The sequence below is a fragment of the Marmota monax genome, unplaced genomic scaffold (assembly GCF_021218885.2).
Source record: "Marmota monax isolate L192 unplaced genomic scaffold, Marmota_monax_Labrador192_F-V1.1 WCK01_AAM20220418_F8-fsc00022, whole genome shotgun sequence".
In the NCBI taxonomy this organism is placed as follows: Eukaryota; Metazoa; Chordata; class Mammalia; order Rodentia; family Sciuridae; genus Marmota; species Marmota monax.
In genome coordinates this window covers 1,716,500-1,736,015 of record NW_026695215.1, presented here as the reverse complement: position 1 = coordinate 1,736,015, position 19,516 = coordinate 1,716,500, and the positions used below count along the sequence as shown (strand labels likewise).

Here is a 19,516-nt window from a genome sequence, read left to right as displayed (position 1 = left end):
CTTTTGCTCCTGTGAATCCTGTATTAACACTAGGTCAAGGGTTGCGTATGCATGTGTTGGGTGTTTTTATTTTCCAAGAAGGAAAGTTAGAGCAGAGGAAAATACATATTAAGTTTCTGGGGATAACTGCTATTTACTGAAAACTCTACTTTAAAATAAATTTTAGTGACTTGTTTATGTTCGGTAACTCCAGGACAATGATAACTACAGTGTCTCTAAAATGTTCCCAAGTAGCAATCATACTCTATTCTGGCCTTTGAGAGGTGTTAAGACTCATCTCCTAATTATAAGCCTTTTCTCTGCTATTACGACCTCACCATTAAATCTCTAAACTAAGTAGTAGTTTTCAGGAAATAAAAATAGATGTAAGGTGGTATGTTTTTTCAAATTTTGGTTACAATGGATAAGAAAAATAAGGCATTTCTATGTATAATAAATTCTTTATCTTGCAAACTAAAAGTCAACTTCATTATGCTGTGACCAGCAAACTCTTTTTCTCAGAATACTGTTTTCCTTCTTTATTCTAGAATGGCACTCTCCAATACAAATATAATGTCAGCCACATTTATTATATTGTTTCCTAGTAGCCACTGTAAAAAAGTAAAATGAAACAGGTGAAATTAACCTAACAAGATCTACTGAGGCCAACAGCCACAACATTATCATTACAACATATAATCAATATAAAGACATTAATCAGATGTTCTGTTTTTTCCTTTGTCTGAAGTCTTCGACATCAGTACACATTTTACCCTACAGGAAGCCTCAATCTGACTAAGCCACATTTCAAGTGCTCTAGGAACATAAGGCTAGTGACTGACAGGATAGCACCTTCTAGATTCCCCAAACCATGGAGCTTTTGGGCTCACTAGGCCAGACACTTCACCATCCTCCTGTGTAACTTCTCTATAGACATGGCATGGCTGTTGGACTTCACACTGAGCCAATCATTCAGTGACATACTTCACCTCCTCCCTCCATGCCCCTGACCCTCAGGTCTTCGGCCCACCTGAATGTCATTTTCTCAGAGCATAAAAATTTCAATCACCTCTTCTTTTCAAACTTATTCCAAGTAGGACCTGAGGTGCTCTCTAGTCTGTACATCTCCAAAAACCCAGCAGAAAGCCAGCAGGTACAGGAAGACTACTGTGTTTCTATAAACAGGTATGTCAAATGCAGGCCTAATGTATGATGGCAGTCACAAATGCAAGAGCAATTTTTTTTTTTTTTGCTTACAATGAAAACAGGAAATTTTATATAACAAAGTCATATACTCTTCCTCAATCAGATATACGATTTTACTCTTTTCTCCCCCAAGAAGAAACCTTGGAAGAATCTCTTCTTGTTCTGGAAGAGAACCCAGTGTTTCATTTCATAGGAATTCTGTGCCCAGTGGAAGAACAGAATGTTGGAATAGAGTTTAATGAATTTGACTTGGAGTCTAAGTTTGCCTCAAATATGGAAGTGTAAACACAGTAATATCATCTCGAACCACACAGAACTTTGGTTTCTCTTTGGCACAAGTGCACAGAGTACCACAGTTGTACATCTACACATAGATTTGTTCTAGTTATATGAGGGAAAAAATCCAACTAGGCACATGTGAGGTTTTGCAGAGTCTCTTAATAATAATAAAACCCGATTATTATGTCTTAAGTGACAGTATAATTACAGACGGATGAACAGGTTTGCTGGCGCTGACCTAACCTGTTCTCTAAAGCACAAAAGGTAACTTTTGTAGTTCTCAGCGAGAAACCCCGCATTAAACTAAGAAGACTGAAAATTATGTCTGCATTTTGAAAGAAGGCCTAACAACATAGCAATAAAAAGAAAATGTAACCCCCAAGCAAATGCACAAAACCAGGGAAAATGGGAACACTTCAGGTTTCCTAAAAGAGTCTGGAACCGCAGTTGTCACCAACTTTAAGGAAGCAAAGACCCAAGTGACAGCAGTGTGCTTTCACAGGCTACAAAATAACTTATTCTGTGTGGGCTATCACTCCACACCCAAGACATTCTAAGTATTGAACTTCATATTCTTGGGATGAATTTTGAAGTTGTTCAACTTTCGTCTTAACTCGCCAGAGTGATATTTTATCTCAACAGCAACAAGGCGAGAAAACACCAGCACTCTGAACCCAGAGAGAGACCGTGGCAGGGCTCAATCCGGCTGCTATAGAATAGTTATGTACTAAATGCCCTCTTTGTATAAACAGACACCGTGTTCAAACCCAAGAGGGAGGAACAGGACGTCCACTGGTGTAGTATTTCAAAGCACGTTGCAGAGGGCCTGCAAATCCAAAGGCATTAATTAAATTATGACTTTTCTCTGGGTTTATTAATTTGTTTAAGAAATTCCTTGGAGTATGGCATTTGAGGATGCATTTGCAACCGACAGTGCCTGCCTGCGCTGGTGGGCACACACGGCCAAGAGAGTGGCAGTCACCTTTCCGGCATCTGCTTCCTCGGTGGTTTTTTTCATGGGGAGGCATACTCCAGGGAAATACACCTCGGAATCCCAGCAGCCGCAGAGGCTCCAGGCCCTGAGACGAAAGAGCACAATTCGTCTTGTATCAACACCCTGTAGTTGTAAAGCGCCCAGAGCGAGCCCAGCCGGGAAGGCACAGCTCCACCATATACCTGCTCGTGTTACAGGCTCTGGAATCAAAGTATTCTCACATGACACATTACTACCAATAACAGATTCCGGCTCCGTTTAAAAAAAAAAAAAGAAAAAAGTGGGTGGAGGGGGGCCACATATTTGTCCTGCTTTTGTCTAAAAACCAGAACCCAAGTACCAACTACTTCTCATTCTTTTCGACCTTTCAAGAAAGCAATGCAATCAACCAATTGCGGCTCCACCCAGAGCGCCTCTTATACTTACTTTTCTTACAGTTTTTGAGTGACGCACTACAAAACGATGAAAAAAAGAAGAAGAAGAAGCAGAAGAAGGAAAAGCAGCAGCAGCAGCCTTCTCATGCAGGGCGTCTTCCGCCCTGCAAACTTGGCAAAAAACAAACTGGACTGAAACACAGCACTCTCCATATAAGGCAGCCCAGCTAAACATGTCATGCGTAATTTATGGGTAGCAGGCAGAGAATTAACCTTTGCGTGCACATATTTGGCCCAGATGGAAACCGGGCTGGACCGCCGCCCGGGAAGAGGGATGCAGAGCGGAGACAGGACCCGCGCTCTCCCCACAGGCCGGCAAGTTGCGCGTCCACTCCACGCACCTGTTCCCCGCCCCCGGCGCCCCGGTGCCCTCGGTGACAGCGCCCGCAGCGCCGCAGACCGGCCGCGGCGCCCCCGTGCCCGCCGCCCCGCCCGGCCGGCGAGCGCCCTCCCGCCGCGGCGGCAGCCCACGGCCCGAACAATGCGCGGGCAGAGGTGGCAGCTCACCTCTCACACGCTCTCGGGGCAGCCAGACTGCCCGGCGGGGGCCCGAGGCATTGTGGGAGTCATGACTCCGGACGCCGCGCGGGGACAGCCAACTTGTCAGCGCCCGTCACGCGAGCATCGCGCGCGCCGCGCCCGCTCAGCCGCAGTGGAAAGGCTGTTGCATGTCGCGGTGCGGCCTCTTATCGCCGGCTGCGCTTCCGCCGTGGCCGCGCGGCCCCTCCCCCGCCGCCCAGCCCCACCAGGAAGCCGGCGGCCTCGCAGCTGCAGCGCGCGCGCGGCGGCGCACGGCGCGGCCCCGCGCGCCCCGCGCCCGCGCCCGGCCCGGCCCCGCGCGCCCCGCCGCCCCCGCGCCCCGCCGCCCTGCCCGGGCGCCCGCTCCCGCGCCCGCGCCCAGCTCCCCGCGCCCCGCGCTCTGCGGACGCGCCGCGCCCTGGCCATCGGCCGCCCCCGGGCACGCGGGCTCGCGGAGCGGCCCGGACGCGGCTTGGCGAGGGCGCCGGCAAGGTTAGTCTGAAGGTTAGCCTCCGCTTAGGCCCCAACCTGAGGCTCCCAGGGCGCTGCCGCCCAAAGACGCACCCACGGTGCTGGAACCCGAAGGCTGGAACGGGCGGGAAAAGCATCCGCAGGACTGCGGGGTGGATCTGTCTCAGAACAGGCTGCGCTTGGTCTGGAAGTCCTCGGTAGAACTGGTTGTCGCACAAGCACAGATACAGACCAGCGTCCCATCGTGTTCATGAATGATAGTTGGGTTGTGAAAACCCCCGAATTGCCTGCTCTGTGCTGTGCGATGTACAGAAAGTAGAGATCCTCCTGTAGAAGAAAATATTCTCCAAGATACTGAAATATTCCAAGGCAAATAAGCCATGCCGTTGCCTAAGCAAAAGAAAAAAGCCTCAAATCATAATTCACTGGCGCCTGAGATGCAGCTTGGCTGCACCTCGAATGGAAAGAACCCTGGGCTGCTGTGAGGGGATAACGTTTTGAAGATTTGGGGACAGGATTTCCTTCAAAATTAAGGAATTTGAGTAACTTGCCCAGGGATGATTCTGAGAATGTTTATTCCAGGTTTGGGACATAATTTGAGACAAAATGTAGGTATGGCACAATGTACCTCCAGAGAGGTCACTGGGCAGTGTAGAAAAGGGAGAGGCCAGTTTAAAAAGAAGAAAGGAAAACATCAGGAACAGTGCTAAAGTACAGAATCTTCTAGAAAGACTAATAACAGAACTGAGGTCTTAACCCTTGGCTACATGCACAAAATATTTGAGTTAATGCTTTGTACTGATCACTTCCAGAATGAAGAAATAAGTTGATTAAACGGTGCCACTTCTCAGTGTTAATCATTAAAAAGTACCCAAGTCCCCACACAGTTGAAACAAAGTAAAAGGACACTGACACTTTCTCAGAGAACAGGGATGGGTACTTTCTATTTGCCAATCAGTAACTACCCAAGCTACAAGCTACTAGGACTTCCTTTCTTCTCAATGAGTATTCATTTCCACAACTACAGCAAATGTCTACTATGCCATAAATGCAAGAATGGATAAGAGAGTTCCTACACTCAAAGACGACACTTCTCAGAGGGAAGAGGCAACCCAATTAATTCTGCCTGAGGGACAGTGCTAGCTGTGGGGGCATGCCAAGGAGGACCCTGGGGAGAGTCAGGAAGGCCTCCTGGAGGAATTCCCCCAACTGGTGCCCTGAAAGGCTATAGAAGATGAAAGGAGGGCTGAGTTCCAATGGAGACAGAGAGCACAGCCAAGCCTCTCCAGACTTTCCAGGAGAAGGGAGGGAGGGTCCCACAGGGAAGTGGCTGCAGTTGAGGCTAAAAGTAGACTGTTGATAATCCAAAAGAGTTGTGGCTTTACTCTGAGAACTGATGAGCTAGAGAGGCCTGTGCAGTCAGGACAGTGAACAGAGTCTGGACTTGCAGAAAGACCTGCGGCAGCAGCCAGGAGGGAGAGTGACTGGAGTGTGGGGTGATGGCAAGGGAAGGGTGCATGGGTGTGGACACAGTGGAGAAGTGACTCATGCAGGGAATGAGGAAGGGAGGCGTCTTGGGAGACTTCCAGGCCCCTGGCCTAGCCTACTGGAGTGCTTGTTGCTTGCCCTTCCGTTTCTTCTGTGGGCGGCCCACTCTTTGTGACAGCAGAGGCCTAACTTCCTGACAGCAGAGCCACCTTTGCATCTGCTGGCAGTTTGCTGCCCCAGGTAGCTCCCATGTCCCTCTCCTAAGGTGCCTGGTGAGCTGCCATGGTCTCATCCACGAGTTAATTTTCCATTGTTCTCAGACCCTGTCAACTTCCAAGTTAGAGCTTTAGTGTTCTTTTTTTATGTGAGTCAGAATTTCACTTTATGCAGCAACATGGTGAAAAGAAGGACTTTGAACCTGAGTATGGTACAAGAAGGGAAATTATTTTTCTACTTCAGCACTACACAATAAAGGAACTGCTGGGAACAAAAGAGAAATTGAAACTGAGACAAAATTTCTGCTCTACCTAATGGAGCACAAAGAAATACAAGAAAGACCCTTGAATGTTTAGAACAGTAAAATAAATACTCTAGCAAAGAACAAGAAAGAAAAAAAATGTTATTTTACATTAGATAAGTAGAAAAGGAATGGCTAAGGAAACAACTCTTAAAACAAAATGGTAAATCGAGAACTCAAAACTGAGCCAAAGTAAATTGTAACATAAAACAATATATCCATTGGCTAAAGCTAATCTATTATCATTTATAATGTAATATGAAGAGTGACATTTAAATTTTTGAAGCACTGCAACAAACACTAGATCATGTCAAAATATTAAATCAGGTTGCCAGCTTTCAACTACCAGTAACATCCTAACCACATTGCAAATTGTGGAAATTACTAAGAAATCATTGCAGTAATAAAAAGTTAATAGTTCCCCATTTAGAACATCACTGATATTTCCTCAGTGCCAGGAGAGTACTCTGGTTTCTCTTACTCTGTAAAGTGTAGCTATAGTCCACAGGCCCATGAGTAAGTACATCCATAAGTACAAAAAGAAGGTCATTTGCGGGCGGAAAGGGAAATTATAGAAAACAATTTCAGATGAAATAAAACTACTTTTTCAGACAGAGGAAAGAGTGTTCAGTACAGGTTCCTGAAATACATCAGTCCAGTGAGTCTTAATTATACCAGTACATCCCTATAGGAATACAGATAAGGGATATGGTTTTTAAAGATAACATCAACTCTGTTTACCAATAATACAGATAAAAGAAATGGTAGCATTTATCTTTTTCAGTCAAATGGAGGTCTTTACCACACCCACATAAATGTGTGTGTGTGTGTGTGTGTGTGTGAGAGAGAGAGACTTTTATCTTTCTGTCCTACACGCCACATTCACAGCTCAACAAGCACTCACTGCCTCGCAAATGTAATTTCCTTTTCTGTCCCCTTCTCCCAAATCATCTAAGTGAAACTATCACACACAAAAAGATACTTTTAAAAATGGAAATGTAAAAAGGTCTTGAATCACTGATCCAGGAATGCCATTTTTATTAGACCAGGATAGAAATAATGAATTGAAACCTGGTGTCAAAACTGGGACTCAACGTCTGGTCCCTCCTTATCATGCTAAAATGTAGACGGTTAAGAGAAGAAACTTACAGAAAGCAATGAAGCATCTCAAATATACTTGTATGGAGAAACAGTTTTAAAGAGATGCATTAAATGTATTTTGTTATACATTTCACAGCAGGGGCAGAGGTGGGATACTCTTTCGTAGCCTGAATTCAAATTGTTCAGCTATATGATTAAGTACACTTGATAGAATTACATGAATTCTGTTTATTTTCAAGGATGTTTGTATATTTCATGTGCAAAATAAGTTCTTTAAATGATGTCCATTATTCAACTGTAAATAACATGTATTCTATTATATAATTCTGTATATATAGTATATAACACAATATACATGCAAAATATATACTACTTATTGTACAAATCACATAAATGTGAAAGTATTATATAAAGTCAATATATTTATCTTAAAATGATATAAAAACTAAAACAGCAAAATATCAATTCCATTATACATTTTTCAAGCTATTTTACCTAAAAGCTGAATCTAATCTTCAATGTAACTACTTGGGGATCCGGCAATGGAGAAAGAGAAAACAAATACAGTTCAGAATTAAAATTTCAGAGCCTAGAGTGTGAGCAGGACAGGATGTGGGTGACCTTCTGGCTCTGTCCCCTGTGAGGCCAGCGAAGAGCATCACATAGGGATGAGTAGACTCTGCACTGATGTCTTCTAACTCTTCAGGTCATTTGTTGTGTCTTTTTCCTGAAAGACAGTGGGGACAACAGGAAGCCCAGAGGTGGGCCTAGCAGCTGTCTATGAACCTGGTCAGTTTTACATCTTTCCTTTTCTCTTTCATTTATTCTTTCTTATCCTTTACCTTTTCTTTTCCTTCTCCTTCTTCTTCTTTCCCTACAGAAACCACTTTTTCACACAATGACTGTATTCACCTCACCGATGTTTACTGAGCATCAACCATAGCCGGTCCCATTCTATATCCTGTGGTTACAGAAGGGAACACAGATCACCTCCCCCAAGGGGTTTACATTCTCCTAGGATGAGACAAGCCCTAAACAAGTGAAGAATAAAGAAGAAGATAAGCTCTGGGCAATTTCAGATGGAGATCAGCACTTGGAAGTAAAATAGGCTGAGAGTTGCTGTCAGGCAGGACATACCAAGATGGAGTAACCACAGGTAGGCAGCTGGGCCCTCCACTGGCAAGAGAGCAATGCCTGGGGAAAGACCAAGCAAAGCAGGAGAATCCTGAGGCCAAGTGTCCAGGGCCTGACTGTAGGGCTGTATGTCCAGGGATGCAGAAAAAGCAAAGGACTACCTAAGCCCAAGGAATTGACAGAGCAGCAAACTAACAAATTCATCAAATGGAAATGTAAGGCTATGATCTTGACCTTGATCTTTGTTAATGGTTATGTTAGAGGAGGTGGTGCTATGGCACATGATCCAAATTTGCTTTTCATAAAGATGATCAGAAAACACTCCCCCGACCCTGACCCCAGTGCTGGGCAAACGTTCTACCTGTGAGCCAAACCCCCAGCCAAACCAGACAGCTCAGCTGCTGTTTGAGGCTGAGGATCTGTTCTCACAGCAAGACCCAGGGTGTGCCACTGCTGGGTGAGGGCAAATCCAAGGAGCAGCTCTGTCCACAAGGGTGAGGAGCAGCAAATTGCTGGAGGCCCAGCACAGAGGGTGACTAAGCTTAGTAGTAGGTCCGGCACACCTTAGAATCTTGCCTCTCAGGGCTGAGGAGGGTCCCTTGGATCGCCACCGCCATGCCTTGTGGCAAGTGAAGTTAGGTGGCAACCCTGTGTGGGGACTGATTTCTCCTTTAGCATCAACACAATATAGAATATTCAGTGTCACTTAAGATGCATACTTTTATGACAATCAGCAGTGATTCCATGTCCCAAAAACTGTTAGTCTGACAGTTTATTTTCTCTGGGCTTTTCCTCACATTTTTATTTATTTATTTTTTTATTTTTTACATAATCGATACTGTACTATGTATGCAATTTAAATTTAAATTTTTAAATTTAATCTTTTAACACAACCTTATGAAATAAATGGCATCCCATATTACTCATTACAATGAGGTAATGGGGCTGGAGAGCTGACCCCTGACCAAAGCCTCACAGCTACTAAGAGACCGAGAGGCCCGCCTCACAGTGTTTCCCAGCCTATATCCCAAGAGCCTAAATTAATCTGCTTAATGTGTAATATACTTCTAAACACTCTATCTAGGATGTAAACAGGACTTCTATGGACTGTTAGTAGGAAAAGAAAATGTCTAGTATTTTAGGGGGGATACCAGGGATTGAACCTCGGGGTGCTTAACCACCAAGCCACATCCCCAGTCCCCTTTTTTCAAATTTTTTTTTGAGACAGGGTCTTGCTAAGTTGCTTAGGATTTCACTGAGTTGCTGAGGCTGTCCTCAAACTTGTGACCCTTCTGCCTAAGTCTCCCAAGCAGCTGGAATTGCAGGTGTGCACCACCATGAAAGGCTATAATGATGGTCTTTTAATAAATAAAACAAAAAAAAATAGATGTAAAACAGATAGCCTGAAGGTCAAAGTATACTATTATCTAGTTTTGCTTATAAAATAGTAATTAAATGCAATATTGTACAACCTTCTCATAAAATTGTGTGTTGTGTGTTGTTGCTTAGCCCCAGAATTCCCACGTAATCTTTTAAAAAATAGTAGTGACAGGTCTTACAGTATTAATGTTATACTGAACTGTTTTATGTACTGTAATCCAAACATTTCTGCACATTAATTTTGATCCATGTAGGGAAACAAGAGCATGAAAAGTATGGTTATCACCTTTTTTATTTCTAAAGGCCAACACATTCCTTTAAGTGCCAGAGGGAGGGTTGATTCTTTGCCCAGTGTCTGTGATATCTGTCTCCTCACTTCATTCTCCAGGCCCCTTTCTTTGATTGTGAGGTGTCCCAGTTCTCTTTCCATTCCATCCTGTGCTCTCTCTGGACTGGTTGTTGGACCTTCTTTCTTTCTTACCAAGCTGGTTTCCTGAAATGACCTTCAAACCATGTTTCAAGAGATGCCCCAAAGGACTTTGAATAAGAATAACTTTGGTCACGCTCATCAGCAGGAGGAGTTCCACACTTGCATCTTCTTCCTATCTTCCCTGTTTGCCTTGTTCACCAGTGTGTAAACTGAATAGTGTACAGTTGAAAATTAACTTTAGGGGCTGGGGATGTGGCTCAAGCAGTAGCATGCTCTCCTGGCATGCGTGCGGCCCGGGTTCGATCCTCAGCACCACATACCAACAAAGATGTTGTGTCCGCCGAAAACTAAAAAATAAATATTAAAAAATTCTCTCTCTCTCTTTAATAAAAAAAAAAGAAAATTAACTTTAATATCTTAACATAGACATAAGTACACTGGCTTTTGCTCCAAATATGTTTAACAAGTATTTATTGAGCACCAACAATATGCCAAGAGCTGTGCTTGGCACCAGGGACGCAGGAATGCCTGAGTGTTCCTTGGGGTGCTCACAGGCTGGTCTAGCGAGGATCACGTTGGACACGAGTGTAGCAAATGTAATAATTCAGTTCAATCCAACAAGCCCTGCACCCTTACCATGTGCCAAGCAGATGGGAAGGAAGGCTGGCTGGGCCAGGCCTTGCTCTTCACCAACCCCCAAGCAGCTGGCAAGTGGTAAAACCATCCCGTGCATGTTAACAACGTCATGGCAGAAAGAAAGTCCCAGAGAAGGCAGCACGGGCCATTAGACACATGCCTTGATCAGAGGACACCTTCAACAAATCACTGCCCCGCTCTGTGAGGGGAAACTTTCCTTTTCAGATGCTTTATGTGCCCTCTTGAAAATTTACCAAGGAATAAGTCCACTTCCGGGAGCCAGAGGCTAGCAGGCAGAGGGATCCCCTGGGCACCTCTGTGAACCCCAGGAGGGCTTTGCAGATTCTCCTCCTTGCCTCCACTAGACCTCCAGCGAATCCACTAGGTGACAGGAGATTATCTGATTATAGTCATTCACACTAAGGTGAGAATGAGGTTTAGTCCATCAGAAGTGTTTGCTTTGACAGAGAACAGCTTGTCAACCCTAATGACCTGCTAATGGGCAGGGAGCCCTTCTCCTCACCTTCCCAGACTTCCCACTGACCTTCCTCCCCTTCCTGGTTCCCCTCCTGGGGTAATGGATGAATGGAACTTGGTGAATTCAGGATTCTTAGGGACTCCAACTTCACACATTCTCTTTGAGCCCTCTTAGGAGGCCTAGGAGGTAATAATTTTGCTAGAAATGAGAACACTGAAACTAGCACAGTGGTTCTCAACTGTGGTTACATTTCAGATCAATAAACTACAATCCAGACCAATTAAACCAATTTCTGGGAGTGGCACCATGTATTGGCTTTTCTTAAGGCCCTCAGGTGGTTTCAGTACGCTGCGGCAAGGTTGCACTGGAGTTGAGAAAATGGAAATTTCTCAGGCTCCTTGGCAATCCGCTGACCTGCTCCATTTCTCCCTCTGGCAAGAAAAGTTTATTTGGTTCGATAGAAACAGTGTTATCTGCAGGAAAATCTGCCTCAAATAGAGTTAGGTTTGGATAAGCTGGTGTCCATAAGCTCCTAGAAACCTGGGAGTTAGAATACTTGTGGGAGCTAAACTGGAGGAGCAAGAAGATATTTTATCATGCACCTAGTTGGAGATGGAGCTTCTCAGGCAACCAGAATACGTAAGCATTCACCATCTTTGGGCTTAAACATAGACTAGGGAAGTGGCCAGGCTCACAGAGGACAAACTGACATATTCTAAAATACACAGATTGCTGTTTGCTTAAAATCCCGTAACCTCATCCCTTGCTGAGAAACTGTAATCATGAACCCCCATGAGAATGTTACAGCCTCCGGGACCCCCAGTGTGTCCTGGACCACTTCTTTTGTGTGTATATTCACATGAAGAAATAGCCAAACACTCTTCTGCAAATTTGACTCTGTTTTATAAGTTCATTTGACAAGTTAACCAAGTTAAATCATAAACACGGACAAATGAAAAAGATGCACCTCATTTGAAATTACTTTGAAGTTGGCACAAAAGTCTTCATTTACAGCCTTTGTGAATTCACCATCATCAGTCCAGGGGAGCCTCCTGGCCACTACTGGGTGGATCTGAATGTCCATATTTTTGCAATGGGATTAGCAATGAGAAGCTGCTAACAGGGCCTGATCCATCCAGCCTGCCCAGTAATAAATGTGGAACATTTAAGCAATGTGGAACATTCTTTCCCTTTTTCAAATTTTTCTGCACATAGGTCACCAGGTCACCAGACACTGTTTCATTTTCATTCCAAACCTTATTGCTATCAACTTTCCTGCCTAGTCCCCAAGTAGCCACTCAACACCGGCATGATTCTGGCCTTTCTGCAGTCTGAAGGCACAGGGTTAGAAAGACTGACCCCGAAGCTGCTTGAGTGTACAGTCTAGCAAGGATAATGAGTCTGAATTAGCAAATTATGATCAGTTCAGTAAATAATCTAAACGTGTAAAATGGAATAAAAGAGAAGATTAAGAGTGTATAAGTGGTGAGTCTACACTCAACAGACAATTATCATTATTTTTCTGATCTCCCCCTTTGTTTGATTGAATTCAGATGCCTAGAATTATAGCCATTGAGAATCATCGAAGTGCTTAGACTACCTGTCTACACTGCCTGGGTTCATCTTCATTTGTAAGGACAGAATTCTGTTACTAGTTGCCAGAAATAGTGACTTTATTTCTGTTAAGGGCCAGGATGTCCATCATGTGGCCCCAAGGGCAAGCTTGGAAGAAATCTGTAGCTAATATTATTGCTATGCCCTCGATATGCTCTTGGATGGTACTTTTATTCACTTCTTAGGCTTAATCTTATAAAGTGATGACATCTGTGGACAAAGTCAGCCTCTGATATTTTCAGGGAGTATAACATGTAGGCTTTTGAATTAATATTTGAAGAAAAAATAAAATCCAATTGTATTATCTTTTATTGTGCCGTAGTAAATGCTCTTTTAAAAATCCTTTTTCCTGGTTGTAAAGTTATTTTTCTATTCTTGGTTATAAGGTGTTACATGCTTATTTAAGTAATGCATCGAGTGCCTATAACAGGAGTTTCTTGGTTCTGTTCAAGGTGGCATGGTAAAGATGTTTATGTGGGATATTTCAGACTAGCAATAGAGCAGTGATCTGTAACTCCCACCCCTGTGCCTATGCCATGCCCATGCCTTCTACAGCTTCAGATGCCCACGTTCCTGCAAAAACACTCTTCTATTTGTCCTTTAGCCTTTGAAATTAAGTAAAGAAAAAGTTAACTGTACAAAGGCAGCCGGCCACACTGACCCTCTATCTTTATACAATTGGGCATCTCTAAAAAAGTCTAAATTACAGACTTAGCCAGGACGGTTTTCCCCTGGGGAGGCCTTTGAGATCTGTTTATTCCTACGGATTTCTGGTGGGTCTATCTGGAAGATGCTGTAAGTAATATGGCAGGCCCCTACACAGCAAGCCCTCCATGTGGCACTGGAAGGTGTTAGCTTTGCTCCATCCATCCTAAACTTGTGGGAAAGGGCATGCTTGGCACTGATCTGCAATTCACAGGAGGCAGCCCCAGTATTTATGGGGAGGAAGGACAGTGTGGATGACATGTGACATAACTTTGGATACCTTCCTCACTGTGGTGGAAGAAGCAGCCAAATGAAGTAAATCTATTGGGTTCACCACTAAATGAATAACTGGGTGAATAAGAAGAGAACACTGTCTGATCTGGGGCTCTGGGCAACAGGTTGGCACTTGCCAGGCACCTGGGCCAGTTCCCAGGTGCAGCTGCCTTCTTGCCTGTCTTTCCTGCTGCTGCCGTTGGCAATCAGGCATCCCACGCCCCCTCCCCCTGTGTGGGGCCATGGCCTGGGTAGGCCTCCAAATATTTAGAAGAATCAGGATGGAAATAAAATAGAGCATTATTTAAGAGTCTGCTCCTCTGCCCAGGACTGCTGCTCCTGAGTGATAGAGACAGGCTTCAGAGTCTATTATTAAGCATGAGATAGTGAACGATTGCTTCAAGTCACAGTTTCCTGAGGACTTCAATGGCTACTTCACGGAAAGATGATAATGAATGACTAAGAAAACTGTCCTAACATAGGTGAGGTCTTTGATACATTATGGCTATTGCTATTATTTAGTGGATAGTAGCTGTGAATTTTTTTTAAAGAGAGAGAGAGAGAGAGAATTTTTAATATTTATTTTTTAGTTTTTTCGGCGGACACAACATCTTTGTTTGTATGTGGTGCTGAGGATCGAACCCGGGCGGCACGCATGCCAGGTGAGCGTGCTACCGCTTGAGCCACATCCCCAGCCCGTAACTGTGAATTTTAAAATATAATTTTACAAATAATAAGCTCCTTTTCAACTTCAGGTCCCTCCAAAATGTCATGATTTAAATCAAATCATAAGAAGTTAGGAGATATTCAACTACTTTTTAGGAGATAGTCTACCTATAGGGACAGAGATGCCCTTGCAGTCTTTGAGTGGGTAGGCAAGACGTCATTAGAAAGGGGCCCCATGTGTCCCCTGCAATGAAGAACTGGCACTTTGGAAAGGTGGCCTTTCCTTGGCCAGTGCAAGGCTTTCTTTGGTCCAAGCTTGCCCACCACTCGTACTGGATGAGGAAGAAACCTAGAAAGACAAGCCAAAGACAGCTAGGCAAAGGCATCTGCTGCCATGTGAGAGTGCATGGCAAGTACTTCACGGGAGCCACTTCCTTTGGGGCCATGTTTGTTAAGAATATATCTTTCAACCCAGTCAGAGCTATTGGCACAGGATGGAAATTTCAGTTGCTTTCTTGCTTCTTTTCTTTCCTTTGCATGAGATTGAACCCAGGGTGTCGCACATGCTGCCCAAGTGCTCTGCTGCTGAGCTACACCCCCAGCCCTCTTGATTCTTGTAAGTAATACCCGTCAGGAATTGCTCAGAATGCTAAGGGGAGAAAATAATGACCATGTGTTGCTAAGTACTATTCAGGAGCAAAGACTTGGTCAGTAGGAACAGTGATATCACCCACAGAAGGAGGACTATTGATACTTTTGAAAGATTCTTTTTTAATACAAGGGGTTGCCAACGTCTCATTGTCCAAAACCAAACAAGGCAGGAGGCCCCTGGGCTCCAGAGAAGGCATCCTTAGCACCCCCTCCTGGGGGTAACCAGCCGCCAACCAACCAAGCCCTAAACCCACATGTCCTGTGTTCCTTTCCTGAATCTAGATCATGTCAAAAATGTGTAATTTGTTTCTTAATTAACATAAAAGTTGTGTGTATTTATCATGTACAACATAATGTCTTAAAGTACAGTATAATGGACTGTGGAATGATTGAATCTAGCTAATTAACAAATGCATTGCCTCATATAGTTATTGTTTTTTTGTGGTGGAGACACTTAACATCTACTCTCTTAGTGATGAAATATTCCTGGTAGGATGGCTATTATGGAAAGACAAAAATAATCGTTGACAGAGATATAAACAAAAGAGAGCCTCGCACACTGTTGGTCAGGGTATAAATTGGTGTAGCCACTATGGAAAACATACACAGGTCCCCCACCCCCACCCCATGATTAAAAACGAAAACACCATGTGATCCAGCAATCTTGCTCTTGGGCTTATGTCCAAAGAAATGAAATCAGTATGTGAAGAGACGTCTGCACTCCCAATCTCTCCATCAATAGATGGAGCCTATTGTTGTACTTAGTGGAGTGTACTTAGTAAAGAGGCACACATTTTTGACGTGAACTAGATTCAGGAAGGGAACACAGGATTTGGGGCTTAGTTAACAGGCTTTCAAACAATGGACGAAGAAAATGCACACCACTCATCGGGCAGGAAACCTAACACCCTCATAATTCTAGTCACTGTGCCTCTCACCCGGTTGGCCAGGTCAGGAAGTGCTTAATGTCTCATGCTGTCCTCTGAGACTCACTGCAGATAATCACGGGTTTGTTGTCTCCTGTGTCTGCACTTGGGGACCGCACCTGCCTCACAGTCTGCAGTGACGTGACAGTGTGGGGGTGCAGCATACCTGGACAAGTAAATGACAGGTGGACAGCATTGCTCACCCAGCTCCTAAGCCATGGATATTCCCCCAACACAGCAGCATAAGGGTTGGGAGTTGGGGCTCCCTGCAGCACTCTACACTGAGCTGGTAGTCGCCAAATGTTCATCTGCTCGCCTTAGGGTCACAACCAGCCTCTCTTCCTCCCTGTTCCCGTGCTGCTGGCTCACATAGCCCAAGGCCCCCTACCAGATCTTTTATTGCCAGCTTTTGGCCAAAACCAGAAACAGAAGACTCCACATCTGTTGTCATTAACTTTGGGGGTGTGACCAGTGGAGGTTGAGTCCATTCACTCAATTAAAACATGTCCTTTCCAGTCATCTCTTTGCTACAAACTCCCTCCCACGTCACCTCCCTCGACCTCTCCACCCCCACAGGAAGTCAGGTCCAACTAATGCTGGGGCTTAATAGGTAATAATTTAGATCATTTTTGGATCTCTTGGAATAATTTTAAAATGTTAGAGGAGATTTATAATTACTGTGGAAAATGACAAAGTTGCTTCTATTTTTAAGAGGAGCAGGCTGATGTTGACTTGGGCCCAAAAGTCACTGGTGTCGGGTTTGGGGAATAAACAAGGGCACATTTGTGATCTCTGGGGGCTGGAAAACAGCCTCCATTCTAGTCCTTTCCATCTCATATGGATGCAGAAATCAAGGTTCACGGCAACACCATTACCGGACACCAGTGTTCAGACTTGCACCTGGCTGATACCAGGGTCAATTATTCCGTGCCAATTCTGCTGAAAGTCTTAGGCTGACAAATTTAAATAATATTTGAGCCCTTTTCACTTTGATCAAATCTGACCTGTTATCAAAATGAAAAGGCAAGAAAATGTAGTTAACCTCTGAAGGTAGACCTGCCTTTTCAGGACCTCATCTAATATAATAATTCATCTCCCAAAAAGCTGTTGAGCTATGTAGTAATTTCTGCTTTTTTTTCAAACAATAGTTTCCTGGGCCTGTGTCCACGGTGCATGACGAGCGTCCTCATCTCCCTCCTCCCTCTAAGACCCACCCTCCAGTCTACTTCTTGAATATGCCACACTCTTTCCTGTCCCTGTTCATGGCAATCATTTTTCCTGGGCTGCTCTTGCCTGAGTCCCCTGCAGGGCAACTACCCTCTTGTCATCCAGGGCTTGGCCTGAGCCTTCCCCTCTCAGAGGCCACCTGGGTAAGAAGTTTCCCTCCTCTGGTTTTTCATTCTGCTACCTTTTTTGGTCATATTGCATTAAAAGTCCCTTTTAAAAATATCCTTCTTTTCTGGTTTGCTCATCGTCTCTCCCTCCATGGGCTCCTTGAGGGTTCCTGGACCTTATCTGTTGCTGTTTCCAATGAGTGGCACAGTGGCCCATGCCCAGGACTGGACAGGTGAGTGCTGAGCAGCCTGTTTAAGATGGAAACTAGCTTCTCAGGAGAATTAAAGCCCTCCTCACACAGCCCACTTCCTGAGATGAACCCCAAGGCCACCAATCACCTCTAGGACAGGACGATAGAGCAGAAGGAAAGGACTTGACGTTTAATTCATGCACTATTAACATCAGTTTTCATTTCTCTAATTTTTTTCTGAACTTTTCTTATCCCAACTTTCTCCAGCTAATGAGCTGCTTTCAGTGGCTTGAGTCTAGAGCTACCCTGCAGTGCACGGCGGGCCATCCCCGCACATGAGTACACTTCTCACTTGTCTCACAGGACACTTCAAATTTTTCAGGCTGTGGCTGACACTCTACTTCTTCTGATATTTCTTCTACTAGACTATAAGTTTTTTTCCCTGGATGGCATCATTAAATCTATTTATTCTTTTTTTTTAAGAGAGAGAGGGAGGGAGGAAGGGAGAGAGGGAGAGAGAGAGAGAGAGAATTTTTTTAATATTTATTTTTTAGTTTTCAGTGGACACACATCTTTATTATTATTTTTATGTGGTGCTAAGGATCGAACCCAGCGCCCCCGCGCATGCCAGGCGAGCACGCTACCGCTTGAGCCACATCCCCAACCCAAAAATCTATTAATTCTTAACAGTATCTAAACCACAGATTTGCCTGCTTTGCTTCTCAAAAAACATTGGAGGTGCCATAACTACATAAGGAAAGTCCAACCTAGAGACAGATGCACCCAGATTCATCTTGTGACCGTTTTCCAGCTACTATGCCTCTGAGTTTCTCCTTTTTTCCTTAAATCTGTAAAATGGGAATAATGATCCTCATTTCAATCTGTGACCAGCATGCAGAGCTGTGACATCCGCCAGGCGGATGGTTCCTAAGGAAAGTGCTGGGGGGACAGAGCACCTCCATCGGGCTTCAGGAGTGCCCAGATCCTGGGCTGTCAAAGCACCTGGGTGTCTTTCTTGGTGGGAAGGGCAAGGGTGTGGGGCAAGCTGGGCTTGCCCCCAGGGATTCGCAGACGTTAGTGGCAACCACCATGAACTTGTTTCTTTTTAGCTCAGGGGAAAAGAGACCCCACAGAGGGACGGAGAACTTCCCCACTTGACATCTCCAGCAACCACTTTTTGGTTTCAGTTCCATGCACTCAACATGAGCCGTGTGTCTCCACCTGATGGTGGCATGGCCACTGGGAGGGCTGCCGTGGCCAGGGCCTCCTGGGGACAGCTCTGGGACAGCCCTGGGACACGAGTACTTTCATGTTGCCCATTTGATTTGTATATGAGGTTCAGAAACATTGGAGTCTTTGGCTTGATCATCATTTATGCATTGAGCACAGACTGGGCTCTGTGCATCTGAGTACAAGCTGAGGATGAGCCTGGACCATACAGCCCAAGTCTCTGCCTTTCTGGAACTTGCATCCTTAATAGGAAGAACAGGCAACAAATCCTTGAATAAAGAAATAAAGATTACAACTTTATGCAGGGCTCAGTGGCCCCACCTGCCATCCCAGTGGCTGGGGAGGTTGAGGCAAGGAGGATTGCAAGTTCAAAACCAGCCTCAGCAACTTGGTGAGACCCTGTCTCAAAATAAAAACAAAAAGAGCACCCCTGGTTTCAATCCCTGGTACTAAAGAAAAAAAAAACTTTTGCCATATTAATGATAGTGACTGGGCTAGGGACATTGTAAATATCTAGTTGGTCATGGGAGACTTCTCTTAGGAGAAACATTTGGGCAGAGACCTGAATAAGGAAATGATTGTGTCACAGAAGGTGTAGGAGGAGCATGCCAAGAAGGGAGGAGTGAGCATTTGCAAAGTCCAAGAGGCATGAATGAGCTTGGGGTACCCTGAGGGCAAAGTGGAGGACTGGAGCCAGGATCTGGTGAGTGCAGAAGTGGGGGGAAGACTGTGAAGGGGGACAGGTAGGCAGAGACCAAGACACAGCCATAGGAGGAATTTGAATTTTATCCTCATTAAAATAAAAATCAATTGAAGAATCTTGAGCAGGGAGCCACATAGTGGGATTTGTGTCTCAGATTATGGCAAGATTGCAAGGAAG

General features: G+C 44.7%; 1 protein-coding gene across 11 annotated transcripts in view; it reads right to left on the bottom strand.

Moving 5' to 3' along the window:
* Mbnl1 (muscleblind like splicing regulator 1) overlaps positions 1 to 19,516 on the bottom strand; it is a 193,670-nt gene that overhangs the window by 159,411 nt on the left and 14,743 nt on the right. For 2 of the 11 annotated variants that reach the window (XM_046431486.2, XM_046431490.2), the window contains exon 1: positions 3,400 to 3,573. The exons of 3 other annotated variants lie outside the window; for them this stretch is intronic. Coding sequence is in view for 6 of the 8 variants with exons in the window: in XM_046431487.2 (XP_046287443.2) it covers positions 2,885 to 3,067 (183 nt within the window). In the remaining 2 variants the exon portion in view is untranslated. Of the gene's footprint in view, positions 1 to 2,884; positions 3,210 to 3,399; positions 3,574 to 19,516 lie in introns of those variants that run through there. 6 more of the 11 variants (XM_046431473.2, XM_046431478.2, XM_046431487.2 and 3 more) reach the window with 5 other exon arrangements.